The sequence below is a fragment of the Trichophyton verrucosum genome (assembly GCF_000151505.1).
Source record: "Trichophyton verrucosum HKI 0517 chromosome Unknown contig00027_1.f1.exp, whole genome shotgun sequence".
NCBI classification, from domain to species: domain Eukaryota; kingdom Fungi; phylum Ascomycota; class Eurotiomycetes; order Onygenales; family Arthrodermataceae; genus Trichophyton; species Trichophyton verrucosum.
In genome coordinates this window covers 65,135-80,272 of record NW_003315618.1, presented here as the reverse complement: position 1 = coordinate 80,272, position 15,138 = coordinate 65,135, and the positions used below count along the sequence as shown (strand labels likewise).

Genomic DNA, 15,138 nt, shown 5'->3' with positions numbered 1-15,138 from the left:
ATGGTGCAACACCAACAAGCCCAGGACACGCAATAACTAACGACCCGACTAGTCGACAATAAATAATCATGAAAGAAAGATTCCATGGGAACGCAGGAAGGCTAAGGGTTAAATAGTCGAACAACTATGGAAAAGGGGAGAGAAGAAGCAGAAGAAAAGAAAAGAAAGAGAGAAAAAAAAAAAGGAGAAAAGGAGAAGGTTTACACCATTCATCGCTCGCTTGGGGTGCCACGAAAGAGACTTCCGATTGACGGCTGAGCTTCAAGAGGTCTAGTTTTCTCTGGAGTCCTGTCCGAGGCTAATAATAACAAAATAGGGAGCTTCGAGAAATAATAAAAGGTGAAGCTGACGTCGTGTCAGCAAGTCAAGAAGGAGAAGGGCGTCTACTAAGTTCTTAGGATGGTGATGGTGATGGCGATAATAACGATGACGACGATGATGATACCAAGGTAAGGTAAAGCCCAAGAGCAAGATCGTGTATCCTCCGCCGCTGTCCTCCCTGTCGTTGCCCTCTTCACCTGATCTATATACTTACAGGGGTTGCATCGGATTCGTCCCATTCCCAAGCTTCGCATGCAGTCATCTCGCCCTACTGATTGGCGTCTTTCAAGGACGGGGGATCCACGGGCTTTAAAATTAATTAGTTAGACCAGTGGGCCGCCTTTTTTCTTTCTCAAGCTTTTTTTCTTCTCCTCAGGCCGTTGACTCCTTAATCTTGGGCTTTTACTCTTGATGTCTGGAGAGCAGAGGGAAGGGCAGCAAAATTTCTGATATTTGCAAGCCACAGAACAATCTTCCTCCCCTCTCCCTCCCACCACCATCATCATCTTCTTCACTCAAGTCTCCCGCATAACCAGGGGCCTATTCTTACTCGTCACCTTTCCCTCTCCCGTGTAGTTAGAGGGGTCAAGCTTTTTACGCTCTTTTTCTTTTTTCCCTCTTCCATCTTCTGGTCCTCCTTAAAAGTATGAGCTTGTCCTGAAAGCCTGCTTGAATTCGCCTCCAAAAAAATCTCAGCAGAAAGGAGACTCTTGCCTGTCTCTTCCTCTCTGTCTGAAAGAGGGAGACTGTCCTCTATAGAGCTATAGAGCTTCTTATTTTTTTTAGAGACAGCCCCTTGTTCTTGCGATCCATGGTGGCCGAAAGCGCGCTGGTTAACGCGGTCACCACCTGCAGCCAACATGGCCAGAGTCTCTGGCTGGTTGCTGCGGGCTGGCTAGCCATCGGCTGGTACGTCTTTGTTGTTACTGTTAGCACAATAGGGACTATACAAGTGTGAGCTTCACATTCTCTCCTCCTTCTCCTTGTGGTTATTGTGCTGTTGGATCTTGCATGCGAGTCCTGGCTATGGGATGGGGTTCACAGCTCCCCAGTCAAAGTAGCTATCAACGCTAACAAGCTGTTCTGGTACAGATTCAGGAGATACTCCAGACCCCTTCCGAAGGCTACGAGAGCTCCCTCAGATCCGAATCTCCCACATGTCACCATTATCAGACCTATCAAGGGCCTTGAGCCCTACCTCTACGAAAATCTCTCTTCCAGCTTTCAGCAAGACTATCCCAAGGACAAGCTCAGCATCTCTCTCTGTCTCTCGTCAAGAGACGATCCCGCCTACCCAGTGATAGAAAAAGTCCTTGCGCGATTCCCGGATATAGATGCGCGTCTCTACCTGGAGCCAAAGTATGAAGACCATGAGCTGGGACCTAACCCAAAGATTCGCAACATGAGCCAAGCATACCGTGAATTAAAGGGCGATGTCGTCTGGGTGGTCGACTGCAATGTCTGGCTAGGGAAAGGCGTTTGCGGGAGGATGGTAGAACGTCTGTGTGGACTGGACTCAAAGGGCCAGAAGTACAAGTTTGTGCATCACCTACCGGTCGTTGTTGACGTTGATAGCGAAGATGCCGCAAGGGACTTTGAGAAAAATGCCATATTCCCTCCAGCAGCGGCTATGAACGGCAACGGCGCGTTGAAATCTGCTCCCGGAAGTGTTGTGGCCACGAAACCTGCTCCAGTTTCTCCCATTGAATATATCTCTTCAATCGGCGGCGGTCGATTAGAGGAGATATTCCTCGCCTCCTCCCATGCGAAGATGTACTGTGCCATCAACACCATTCTCGTTGCCCCTTGTGTCGTGGGAAAGTCAACCATGTTCAGACGTTCGCACCTCGACCAGGTCACCAAGAACCATGTCATACCCTCTCGACCATATCCCCGGAAACCAGGTCTGGACTCCCTCTCTGACAACATCTGCGAAGACCACCTCCTTGGAGAACGCATGTGGAATGGCAAACTTGAGGAAGAAGAGGAAGGCCAGCCATCAGAATGGGGTAAACATGACCTTGTGTTCGGCGATCTCGCTATCCAACCGGTCACCAAGATGGCCACCTCCTCTTACATTAATCGCCGAGTCCGCTGGATCCGCGTTCGGAAATTCATAGTTATTCTAGCTACGATTGTTGAGCCAGGCATTGAATGTTTCGTCTGCTCTGCCTACCTCGCTTTCGGTATCACCACCGGAATCCCTCCCCTCCTCTCTGGTAGCCAGTACTGCTCAACTTACCTGTCGACATGGTCTGCTTTCGGGCTAGTCTGGGGTCTAAGCGCCTTCGTCTGGATGCTAACAGACTTCTTCCTATACCGAACCCTCCTTTCTTTTGTCACCATCGAAGTGGACGAAAACACACCGCGCTTCGCCCGCCCTCCAGCTCCGGAATCGATTGCCAGACGACCATTCCTGGAATGGTTCCTTGCCTGGCTTGGTCGGGAGACTCTTGCCCTACCCATATGGGTATGGAGTGTCTTTGGCGGTGCTACCATCGTCTGGAGGGACCGTGAGTTCAGAGTGGGCATGGACAATGTTGCTCATGCCGTTGGTCCGGCCTCGAAGCAGCGGTCATGCAATGGTTCGCTTAACAACGACCCAAACGGCCAATCTCAACGGTCTTACGGGTCAGATGACAGCTGCGAAGTTCGACGAAGGACACCAATCGAGAATCTCACCAAAATGGGTATGAAAACAACCGCTGCTGCCATGGACCTCGATGAAACATCCCGATTGATTTAATCCCTAACGTCTGCACTCTTCTTATTTACGCTTTCTCCTACTACTTCCTCATTCTTTTTTCCCTATTCAGCAAGCCGATACACTTCCTCCTCCTACTACTTCTTCTTTCTCCTTCTCGTATCGCCCTTTTTTTCTCGCCTTTAGCCCTTCATGCATACACTTACACGAAAACCTATTCAGCTTTTTTCTTTCGCTGTTACAAATTATATTAATTATCCCCTACCTAATAACTTCCCTTTCTCTACCTTTCTGGGTTGGTGTTGTTTCTCAACCGTTGATGGTTATGCATCTGTCCTATGTTTTGGAGATGTCTATGACCTTCTAAATGTTATGTAAATATAGAAGGTTTTGTTCGAGTGCCAGGCCAAGTTGACGACCACGTCAAGTGTTCATGACACTGATGTGATGTTGTGGACGCTATGGCCTCTTGCCACTACTATCAGTTAACTAGATAGTGAAGATAATAAATGGAATCATACGAATGAATACTTTCCAAGGACTACACCATCTAAACGTTTGATTCATGGATACATCACAGCTAAGAGAAAATGATAAAGAAACTCTAGCAAAACAGCAAAGATACTTTTGTAAATGGTCTATAGGAGATTTATGCGGTCACTGCTTGCTTGGACCGGCATCGTCTTCGGCCATTGGGACATCAGCATCATCAACAGCACTCTTCTCCATATCCGAACCCTTCTCACAGGTCAGTAACCACTCCACGACCTGCTGACCCTTCGTAGTCTCTCGCGGTGTTGACGACTCGGCTTCCTCCACGTTAGCTTCATCCTCCGCGACATCTTTTTCCTTGTCCTCTTCTTGCGTAGTCGCAGTAGCATTCCAGTCAGACTGCTCAGCAACAAAAACAGCATCATGGCCCGCGTTGTTCTTCAAAATAATATCCGCTCCAGCTTCCACGAGCGCCTTGACGCATTCTAGGTGGGTATTAAGAGCCGCCCAATGCAACGGTGTATTTCCAGAATGGTTCTTATGATTTATAAGCTGAAGGTTTGAGGGTTCTTGCGCCCCATTTTCGGTTTTGAGCAGGCTAAGAAGATAATTCAATATTTCTAGATGGTTGGAGTTAGCGATTGATGGAGGGGTATTGAAGGATAGGCTGAGCATCACGTACCGGCGTTTCCATTAGCCGCGGGCCAGTGTAGAAGACATGAGCCGGTACCCCCTTCACTCTCATCCTCTGTATCTATAGCTGCTTTGATTATATCCGCTGGGGAGCAGTTATACTCCTGGCTGAATTTTGTGATATCTGCTTTCAATGATTCGAGATCACCTGCTCGGGCATCATAAATGAGATCGTCCACGGCCTCGAAGGGCAAAGAAACTACATCCGTAGTAGCCATCTCTGTCTTATGCAAAATTATGCACCTAGCTAGGGACGTCTATAGGGACTTTTGGTTTGTGAAGCTTGGCTATGTCCGTTGAGGCTCCAATCCGAGATATCTACTTCACTGCCTCGTCAATCAGAACAAGTTTTATTTGGTTTCTTCCCTAGGCACCAGTCAATATACTGAGATTCCTGATCCAAATCAGACACTTATTCGAGCAGGGTCGCGTTGTAGCAAGAAAATGGTCCCAATGACGTGGATATAAAAATTGTTCTCAGGGTTTTTGGAGGGGTATTAAGACCTTAGCGGCGACAAGATTCCAACACATCCAGAAGCAAAAGGGTATATTATGAGTATATGGAGAAATGATACTCACAGTAAATTCCTAGAAGATTTGTAAATGCGATTGTATGGGTCCTTATCTCTAAATTTCCAAGAGTATCAAATACCCTCAAAAAATTAACCCCCTCAAAAAAGTGTCACGTGAACAGATCTCGGAGATAATTTCTGTGGTATCTTTGGTCCGCCATGTGTTTGATGCGAGGTCGTTTAGTATAGTTCACAACACAGTAAGTGTATTTTCTAGTATTTCTCAAAAAGCTAGATAAAAGGCTATGCGATGTACAAAAGTGCCAGAGAGCCCAACGCCAGAAACGTGTTCCCAAGATGCTGGCCAAAAAAAACCGTAACAACCATCTCTCCCACCGGTTGATGCAAAAAGACTACAGATCTAACGACTGGAACCTCTCGGGTATAGAAGAAAAACAATCCACGACCCGTGGGTATACAAAAAGAAAGCTTAAACCGATCAAAAAAGCAGAAGAAGGATTTAGTCTCGCAGCCAGGCTCTGCGTTTCTCTTCCTTTCTTTCTCGCCTTTTCTCCCTAAACGCTTTCAACTCCTTCTTCGTCAACTTCTTTCCGCTTCGCTCGGCTTTGAGGCTCTTCCCTTCATGGCTGTTGGCTGCGGCATCGACATCAAAGAACGCGTTCAGCTGTCGATAACTTTTGTTCTCGTCATTGAAGTTCTCTGGTCGTAAGCCAGCAGATTGCCATTGGCCCGTGAACCGGTTGAATGTGCCTGTAGCTGTGTACAGTATGTTTGGGTCTTCGGCGCCAGCTGCGGTTGATGCAGATGGGCCCTCTTCAGTTTGTTGGGCGTACCAGGCTGTCGGGTCGTAGTCACCGTGTATGGACGGGTCATACCCACCTGCAGCTCGTGGTTGTTTGGGTGCCTGTTGCATCTTATCTTCGTTTGCCCCTGAAGCGCCTGGTTGTGATGCTGTTGCGTCTGGAACTCGAGGATTCTCCCACTGGGATACGCCCGTAACGCGATTATAAAAGTAATAAGCCTGTGAATTATCATCCCACATAGCATCCCAGCCATCATCTTCGACAACCCCTGGCACTGGCTCATCGGGAAGGGGAGGAACTTCTTCATCCGGCAGTGGAGGGTGTGAACCATCCTTGCCATCACCAGGATTCACCTCACCCTCTTCTATCTCATCCTTCTTTTTCTCATATTCTTCACTCTTTCCTGGCACTTCGTCATCCTCGAGCTTCTTCGGCGTAGGCTCTGTCTTTAGGGAATCGGGCTCGTCACCAGATCGTGACTGTTCGTCGGCAGGACGGGTAGGCTCCGCAGGTGCATCCTCGGCCATTATTGAGTATAAATGAAGCTATGGTATATAAAGATAGGAAACCATCTGTACCCGTCCTGTGTGGGTGTCATTGCAAAACTTGCCGAAGAGGAGTTGGATTCTGATTCAAGGACGGCACGGAACTTGAAAGGAATAGGAAAACACCCTAGCCTCTTTTGGATTAACTCGTGCTGTTAGTAATGTGTTAGTAATCATGTCATCACGTGATATAAAATTGCCGCGAGCGGCTTCTGCTTGAATATGGGAATACCTTGAGATATTCTCTCGAATTAGGGCTGTTATTATGGGATATACATAGATAGTTGTGTGTATTTGATGCCTAGAGTATATTGATATATAAATTAGTGGTGTATTTTAACTAGGGTGGGTAGCCATTGCGGCAGGTAGCATTTTTGCTACATTTTTATTCACAAAATTAAAATAAATGTAAAGATGCAAATAACCAAAACAACCAACACCGAGCGTCAACACCACACTGTAGGTGTACTGAATGGATGTGGCTTATGCTGTCATTGGCCCATATCATTCATCTCCCCTGTATCGGATACTCGAGGGATAACTTGAGACTTTCTGGCTGGCTTCCAAGGAAATTGTATCCCAGAGGCATACCCCTCATACTACGTTTCTCCATTCCAGATACCGAAATATCTAGATTTCCATAACACTTGCCCATTACCCGTATACAACAGCGAAAGAATGTTGTACATTTTGATACTTGCAATCCATTCATAGGCTATGGATATTCGCCTGATACTGGAATACCCCGCTACAGCCCCCCTCCGTGGCACATAGCCCGCACCAAAGGGTGTATGGAATGAACAACTACTCAAACGCAAAGGTTGAACGCATAGAAACGACGTGGATATTCACAGAGGCCTGTCGGGACATTATCTCTTCTGCCAGGCTGCATCTATGCTCAACATTGCTACCTATCGGAATGGCCACGTATAGTTTTACAAGCCAAGCTCGGTAGTGGTTTCCGGCCACGCAAATAATAATACTAAGGGAAAGAGACACCACGTCGCCCTATCTACATCGGAAGCAAAAAAAGGAGCCAAAGGAGAGTCTAGAACCTACAAAGGCGTCTGCGGGTTGGTCAAAGAATCAAGATTTAGCACGATCCAGAAAAATAACTCTTTATTTTTGGAAAACTACGTAATTCCCTATGAACACAGGCTGCGGGGTCAAAGCAAATGGGAAACGCTGGAAGATCTGGCGGAAGCTTCTAAGCCGCAAACAAACCTGTTGCAATTCACTGTATTGGTTAGAATTCCAATGTCAAACTTCTCGCATTAAGGCCATGGTACGAGTCGTTAACGTGCACGCATGTCTGACATGGGGGCCTCTAATTTTTATTTCCTTTTAGGTTGCTGACGAGCAACCGATATAACGGATGACAAGACCGCCCTGTGTGAGGGTAGGAAACATCGAAGGCCACGCCAGACGGAGGGAGCTGCAGGGTTTCCTTTTTCACCGAGAACCCGACTGCTGCGAGCTAGATGCAAGTAAACATGTTCCTTATATCCCTACACGGCATCCCAATGACACACTCTACTCTACCCCACCTGTGTTTGGGTCGTACGCCAAACAAGTTGCAATCGACAAACTGACGACAAGTTGCTCGCCAGGAGCGAAGCGTAGGATGGAACGCACTGAAGGGCGGGGTAGGTATCTTGCTGTGCTGCAATGGTGTCTTCCTTCGGCCTGGGGTGCAGCGAAGGGAGGGAATATGAGACTGATTCAGTAGAACGATCGTTGATTGGGGGTGGTAGCAAGTCGATGCTGTATAGAGACATGAAGCGTCACTGGGATGGATGTCAACAGAAATTTCTCAACTTGTAAGGAGAAGAGACAGAAGAAGGAAATAATGGAACAGGAACGAAAGGTTTGTCCTGGGGCATCGGCGAGCATATCACTGCTGTTAAGGCAAGCATCATGACCATCGATCAAATATCTGCCGAATCTTCTCAACCAGCCTGGTTGACGGGTGAAGAGAACGAATAGTGGGTGGAATGTCTTTCACGTCGTGGTGACAGCAAATGATGCTGGCTGAAGGAGATATTGTTCCCCCCGTCTGATTGTGGCAGGTCAACTGTGCAGCAGGAAGGCATCGACAGGGAAAAAAAAAAAAAACATCTCACTGTCAAGGGGATGGATAATTGAAAAGCGGCTTGTACTCTGTACGACAGCAAAAAGGTAACTGCATTGTATATGCACATATTATTGCAATGTCACCATCTTGCCCGCCGCTGACATGCAGTCAGGAAGATGATCTCGATGCATGCCACTCTCGATCTCCGATCCTCTCCCACCTTGGATATGAAATGGAGGAGTATTCCGTAAAAAAGATTCAAGGAAATGCACCGCATAGCTGATGGGGATGGGTGGCTTCTAGCCACGGAACGACGGACTGACCCCCAATAACTGGGCGATCCGAGTGGAGAATGCTCTCAAATCTACGGAGTACTATCCTAAGAAGTACGGAGCACTCCGTATATATCAAAGTTGTTTTTGGCTTCCAGGAACCAAGTTTTCTTAATTTTAAGCTACTCTCGAGCCCTTCCCTGACCGCTCGAAGCCATAAGGCTTGTCGGAAAAAGTTTGAAGAGAGAGAGAAAAAAATCTGATCGTACACCGACATCCACCCAGCTGAGCATAAGGAGATGATAGAAAAGAATAATAGACAACTCGAGAAGTTTGATATCGAAGTGGATCGAAAAGACAAAAATATCTTTTCGCACTGACAATGGAGACCATCGTCACGATCTAGGTCGGTTTGAGTGGGAATAGATGGCGTTTGGTCGCGGGGCCTCAGACCGCCCAGAGAGACGAAAGGAGAATGGTGTCTTACGGCAGCAAAAGCCTGTAAGCGGAGAATAATAGCAGCCCGTCCAGCCACCCAACGTGATCTAGGATTCCAGGACTCAGCCGTTGTACAGCAGGTGAAGTGCTTGAAAAAAAGGCGAAGCCAGGATGTTGATATCGAATAAGCAGCGTCAGAGGCTTCAGGGCTCTGGCATGAAAGTAGCACCGGCGTCGTCCACGGATAGCCTCTGAGGAAATTTGATCCGATCATCCCATGTGCACGAATTGACAGCCAGGAAAAAGGAGAGTTGAGGTGATTTGGCTCAGCCCATCCCTGGTTTACCCGTACGGATTGTGCGGTTTTGCCATTTAGTTTGCCTGCCAACCGGCCTGCCAAAAATTGTATCGACAACTGTTTTCCTTGTTAAGAAATCGATAATCCGACGCTGAAGATCAGATACATCAAGTGACAACCGAGAGGTGGAAGCGGCCTTTGCTCAGACGCATTATGCATGCTGGTTTTTGGCTTCTGCAGGAGTTGAAAAAAAGGTCTGATGTATTTGCGTGTCTCTGGATAGCCAGCTTCAGCCTTCAGCGACCCACAAGTGTATATGAATCTGGACTGTCAAGTGCCTGCTGGCCCTACTCAAGGGATACCCGACGTCTCCTAGTCGGGGCCGGGATTGAGATGTGTAGCGAGTGACGCCGCGACAACATTCAGCAGCGGCAGCGAAGGAAGAGAAAAAAAAAGGGGCTAAAGGAAAGTCTGGGAGAGACGCCGATCACTTGCGCTTTTGGGACAGCGGACACTAGACTGCTTCGGGCAGCGGATCAACAGGGCAAAGAGATTATGTCAGCATCCGTTTACCGACTTTTTTTTCTGAAAAAGACGACAGCGAAGAAGCAAAAACAACATCCCCAAAAGGCAAACAGAAGAAGCTTCGTCAGATAATATTTTATTTAACGGGGGAACCAGCAGCTTTGACGTTGCCTCCCCTGATCGTCTCTCCCTTTTTTGCCTGCTGGCTCGGGGATTATCCAGCATGTACCTGTGCTGTGGACTGACTCGCAGTGTCCCTCTCCATGTTTTTGCCTCAGGCTAAGAATAACACGGGAAGTTGACCCCAGTGATAGTCGCCCAAAATCTGGGGTAGGAGTTCGTGCTGAGGTTCGGCGACGCTAAGAAGAAACAGCACGGAGGGGGGGGAGCAGAGTAGAGCAACGCCAGTATAGGGATTCTCGAGACTTCATACGCGGCCAGTAGTTGCTAAGAGTCTCAGAGCAAATCAGGAGGCGGCGAAAGGAAAAGCAATCGGAGTGGCAGAGAGATTGACGAGTAAAGCTGGCAATGCATGATGGCTTGGACGTTACACTTGTGCAACCGTCCAGGCAAATACGTACCGTCCGGATGCCCCGTAGCTTGACCTCGAGCTTGCCGTACTCCAACGCAGGAACCGCGAAGATGGACTGGAGGCATCTCCTGAAGCGAAAACCGCTGCAGTGGAGAGAGTGTGGCCAGTAACTAACAAACATGTCTACTAGTCATTGCTGAGCTGAAGCGAGAAAAATGGTTATGCGATGCTCTGGACCGCTTAGTGTTATGGGACTATTAGATCCTTGGTCAAACAGTCTAAACAACCTAGTCAACCAGACCAGCGGAGGAAGGAAAGCCTTTCCTTTGTTGCTGCTGAGTCCAAGGGAAAGCTCTTACGCGCCTAGGTCTCTGCTACCTGCGTCCGCGGCCGCCTCAGCCCTGGCCCCCCTTGCGCACTATTGAACCAGCTGGCAAAAGCTTGCTGGGACTTCCCTGACCAGATTATCAGCAAAAAATGAAATAAAATTACTCCCTGGTCAGTTTAATTGCATGAAGAAATTGACTTGTTGGTTCCATCGAGTAATAGTAGCTTATCCTCCCTTATAACTCTCTTGTGCGAGATCGATGTATGAAAATCAACTGCAAACACTTGAATGGAGTGGGGATCCACATAAATCCAGCAGGGCAGTTGGGTTGGAGATTTGTTACCCCCATGCAGTCACTTGCCTCCCGATCCAATCGAGAGCTTCCCTTTGCTGGAAAAAGCAATAAGTCAATATTGTGGCTTTCCAGCATTGAGGGAGGGACTTGGAATTAACATCCAGGATGCAGATATCGTTTTGAGGTCATACAGCTATTGTCTAGGAAAAGGGTGAATGTACCCTTCTTACACACTGTGTGACATTCTGTGGGAGAGCTACATCACTGGACATGGAGCGCTCAAATCGCCTTGCTTGACTAATATGATCGGTTCCATTGGGGATGCCATGGCTTCGCTTGCCATCTCATAGTTTAGTAGGGTATGAACTTGTGTGTAGGATCAAAGCGGGTTATGACTCTTTTTTCGTTTTCCTTTTCGGTATATGCAAGAGACGGAGGCTGCGGAGCATGAACGGGGGGGCTGGCGCTCGCTCTCCACTCTACGCGAAAGTGCTACTAGAGGCAAGAGTGGAAAAGTCCATCTAGAACTGAACCCGTGCATGTACAGCTTAGACCCGCCGATCCTAATACAGGCCATACCACATTCCCGTGTAAACGAGATGGGCGGCGGGATTTGCAACCCAACCCCAATGTGGCAAAGACGATATCTCCCTTTGCGTTTGAGTTCAATTGTTGCACAGTATTGTCTGCCAGTAACCCCTTTTTCAGTCCGAAAGTGACTGTCAAACCTCTCCAGAATGTCTATATAAGGAGCTGGAAGTCTGCCCATCCATCGACTTTTTTTTTCTCCATCAGCATCACTCTCAAGCATCTCACAACAACTTCCAAAACAGCCTCAATCTCCAACAATCGACTTCTTCTTTTTTAAGAGAAATCCTCTTCCAAAAAACCAATCAGTCAAAATGAAGTTCTCCATTGCCGCCGCTGTTTTGGCCCTTGCCTCCGCTGTTGTTGCCCACCCCGGTGCTGGCTACGTCTCTACCCCCGAGAAGGAGGCCAACTTCCAGCAGAACTTCCAGAAGTTCGTCACTGCTTGCGGTAACGGCAACCAGGTCTCCTGCTGCAACACTGAGACCAAGAAGGTCGGCGCTCCCCTCACTGCCGGTGGCCTCATCCCAATCCTCGACAACCTCAACCTCGAGGACTTCTCCCTCCTCAAGGGTTGCTCCAAGGTCGACGTTGCTGGTAAGTTACTCAGCCTATCCATTCGGGGTATCAAAAAAAAAAAAAAAAAACGCAAGCCTCTCGCTAACATATCATCTCTACAGCCGTCATCGGAGTCCAGGACCTCCTCAACTCCAACTGCAAGACCCAGGTCTCCTGCTGCAAGGTTGGCGACACCAACCAGGTAAGCGGTTATCCCCATACAATCCTTCTTTCCGCCCGCATCACTAACAATCTCTCTAGGTTGGTCTCGTCAACGCCAACGTCGACCTCAAGTGTGCTGCCCAGAACATCATCTAGATGGCCTAGCAACTCCCTTCTTGACACCGATGGTCTTGAGTCACAACCTGATTCAGCCTACATCAACCGGCATACATCTTGGTGGTTTCTTCTAGAGGCCAATGCCACCGTTTCTCTCCTTTCCTTTCTGTTCCTTATGTTACCCAAAGGGGTTGAGATTCGGGATAGAACATCCACCTCCACTGTCTGTTGGCTTTCCTGTTATTAGATAATAATATGCTTAGTACTTAATATATTCTGCTTGCGACTGCATACTTCACTTCTTCCCGCAGCTTTTTCTGCTTATCCTTTCACAGTTCTAATTTTCAAAACATTTTGTAAATAAGTCGCAATAAACGGACACAGAACTGCTCTAACGATGGCTATCTTGGTATAACAGTCTTCCAAGCACGGTTCGAATAACCTGTACAAGCATTCTCTTTGTGTACACGTAACTCCGTACCGCCAGGAGTCAAGTTTGAGGTCGGGTTGAGGTTCATCAGGTGGATCCCTGCGCACGGACTCGGGCAGAGAGCTCCAGTTTATCGGAAGTTTGTATCACCGAAACCCGGAAGTCAATTTCTGACTTACATAATCATGTAACTTCCCACAAAGATCCCCACCGTCCAAGGTCTTTTCCTTTTTGTTTTCCAGCTTTGTGTTAGTGAACAGGTATCTAATTCCTGGTTAGACGGAAAAAAAACAAAGGAGACGCTACTACTTTGTGACCTCATGGCTAAGCTGTTACGGCTTGTTCACTTGGCAACGTAGCTTTCAGCTGGTGCATACCCTTTGACTTCCAGAGTATGCTACTAGGTACCCTCTACTGAGGGCTAAGAGCCCTAGTCTTGACCATATAGACATAGTCGGAAGCCACAAAAGGATTATCAACTGTAGTTGATAGTCACCACTGAAAAGGGGGAGAGGGGACGGCAGCTGGGCCTGGGAATACCAGGAACTTGTCGGCCTGGCTGTCCCGTCCGAGTCAAGTGTTTGACTACTCCGTACTGGTTGCTGGCTTCTTGTGACATGTATCTTCGGTTTGGCAAAAAGGAGGCATTCTTGGATACGACAAGTAGCATCAGACATGTGTGATTTATGCATTACTCATTAATTAAGCGAGGATATATCCAGACATATGTAGCTTATCAAAGAAGGAGTGTTTGTACTCCGTACCTGCATGGCTTTTCGTATGCTTCCCCTGCATATTCGACACCCCTCTGCATACGGCGGACCTATAAATAGCATTCTTTTCTGGTAGCATAACATGTCAAGGAAGAGAGAATAATAAAAAAATAACAAAGGTGTATCAATTTATTGTGCTCTGGATCTTGCTAATACCCAAGAACGCCTAAAAAGAAAGAATAAAATTCAGAATAACCATGCCCTGATACAGTCTCTTTAACCAAATGCTACTACGCGGTCACACCATTAGGAGCAGCGGTGTTGGTATCAGCCAGGGTACTACCCTGCTGTGTCTCTGGGGATATCCTTTTGCTAAGCAGCCTCTTTAGAGAGCTCCGGCTAGGGGATTTGGGTGAACCTGGTTCTGGTGAAGCAGGTAGTGGGGGTAATGAGGAAGGGGATGGCAGACTCTCTGAGGAGGTCTCCTCTATCTTCTCAGAGTTGGCATGGGGGGTGGTCTGGTTTGCTGTTCCGTCATTGTCTGCGGAACAACTGGACTGGTTCAATGTAGCATTTGTATGGTTTGTGTTCAGGGTATCTCCATCCATAACTGATTTTAAATCTGGTAACAACCATCCTCGTGAAACATTATTTCCTGGATCTAGGGAGGATGTGGTAGTGGTGGCGGCAGTGGTGGTGGTAGAAGTACCAGACAATCCAACTGAGTTATTATTTTCACCACCATTGTTACCAAACATCTCCTCAACAAAAGGGAGGCTAGATCCAGTGAAAGCCTTGCCAAAGGCATCTGGCTTCAAGTCCAGCTGGAACTTTGGGTCTGGCGGGAAGTAGGGTCGGTTGACATGCGAGGTGACAGGCGACATCTGGAGCTCTGGGGCTGGTTCTGTCGCGGTTGACATTGCGGTCGATGGTCTAGATCTGAGAGACGAGAAGACAGACATTCGGCGAGCCCGTCTCTTCCCCTCCTTGAAGAATTGTGGTTGTGGCTGCTGCCCGTCACTCCTTACTGACATCAACGACTGCTTCTTGGATACCACTATCCCGGGGGACCCTGGCTGTTCATTCTGTGGCGACACGGGCAGTTCTACCGAAGCTGGGTTCACGGGCTTGTCGTCATCGCCTCGAGCTGGCGTTCGGGGTTCGTTCTCGGCCGCGGGCTGGCTCGTTGCCGATGATGGATTGATGTGCGGAAAATCGAGCTCGACCCGGGGAGCTTTATGGTTGGTCCCATTCTTCTGCCCTGCAGACGCCTCAACAGCATCATTACTAGCTGACTCTGATGACGCTGCTTCCTTCTCTCGCGTCTGGCGAGAACGTCGACGGGAGAACAGAGAGGCAAACAGAGGCATGGCTTTTAAGCGGTGAAGAGCGGACCGGTAGGCTGGAGGAGAAGCGAGTTGGAGGTTGCTTGCTTGGAACCTTGGATAGCTGCAACGGCGGGAGGAGAGCTTTGGGTTCTGCTAACTAGGCCCCGGGGTTGATAACAAAAGGGAGCTATGGATATCGACGATTCCAGCCGATGCAGCCGATGCAAGCAGGGGGAGGAAGAAGAAAGGGAAAAAAAGACCGAAGAACAACGAAGCAAAGAAAAGAATGAAGAATGAAGAAGAAAGGGGAAAGTCAAACGCTGACGGTTAACCAAATGCAAGGAAGGTAAAGAATAATAACAATAATATCTCCCCTGGGAGAGACGGAG

At 48.1% G+C, this 15,138-nt stretch overlaps 5 protein-coding genes across 5 annotated transcripts; 2 read left to right on the top strand and 3 right to left on the bottom strand.

Moving 5' to 3' along the window:
- Positions 1–1,132: 1,132 nt before the first annotated feature.
- TRV_00353 (uncharacterized protein) lies at positions 1,133–3,067 on the top strand (the record flags this gene model as incomplete). Its single annotated transcript, XM_003025438.1, has 2 exons — positions 1,133–1,230; positions 1,366–3,067. 2 exons carry the CDS (start codon positions 1,133–1,135, stop codon positions 3,065–3,067), a joined length of 1,800 nt encoding a protein of 599 aa, XP_003025484.1.
- Positions 3,068–3,682: 615 nt separating this feature from the next.
- On the bottom strand, positions 3,683–4,428 carry TRV_00352 (uncharacterized protein; the record flags this gene model as incomplete). The annotated part of the gene is made up of 2 exons (XM_003025437.1): positions 3,683–4,137; positions 4,200–4,428. 2 exons carry the CDS (start codon positions 4,426–4,428, stop codon positions 3,683–3,685), a joined length of 684 nt encoding a protein of 227 aa, XP_003025483.1.
- Positions 4,429–5,242: 814 nt separating this feature from the next.
- On the bottom strand, positions 5,243–6,073 carry TRV_00351 (uncharacterized protein; the record flags this gene model as incomplete). The annotated part of the gene is made up of 1 exon (XM_003025436.1): positions 5,243–6,073. One exon carries the CDS (start codon positions 6,071–6,073, stop codon positions 5,243–5,245), a length of 831 nt encoding a protein of 276 aa, XP_003025482.1.
- Positions 6,074–11,755: 5,682 nt separating this feature from the next.
- TRV_00350 (hydrophobin, putative) lies at positions 11,756–12,317 on the top strand (the record flags this gene model as incomplete). The annotated part of the gene is made up of 3 exons (XM_003025435.1): positions 11,756–12,038; positions 12,122–12,201; positions 12,261–12,317. 3 exons carry the CDS (start codon positions 11,756–11,758, stop codon positions 12,315–12,317), a joined length of 420 nt encoding a protein of 139 aa, XP_003025481.1.
- Positions 12,318–13,711: 1,394 nt separating this feature from the next.
- On the bottom strand, positions 13,712–14,791 carry TRV_00349 (uncharacterized protein; the record flags this gene model as incomplete). Its single annotated transcript, XM_003025434.1, has 1 exon — positions 13,712–14,791. The coding sequence occupies one exon, from the start codon at positions 14,789–14,791 to the stop codon at positions 13,712–13,714; it is 1,080 nt and encodes a 359-aa protein (XP_003025480.1).
- Between the last annotated feature and the right edge of the window lie 347 nt (positions 14,792–15,138).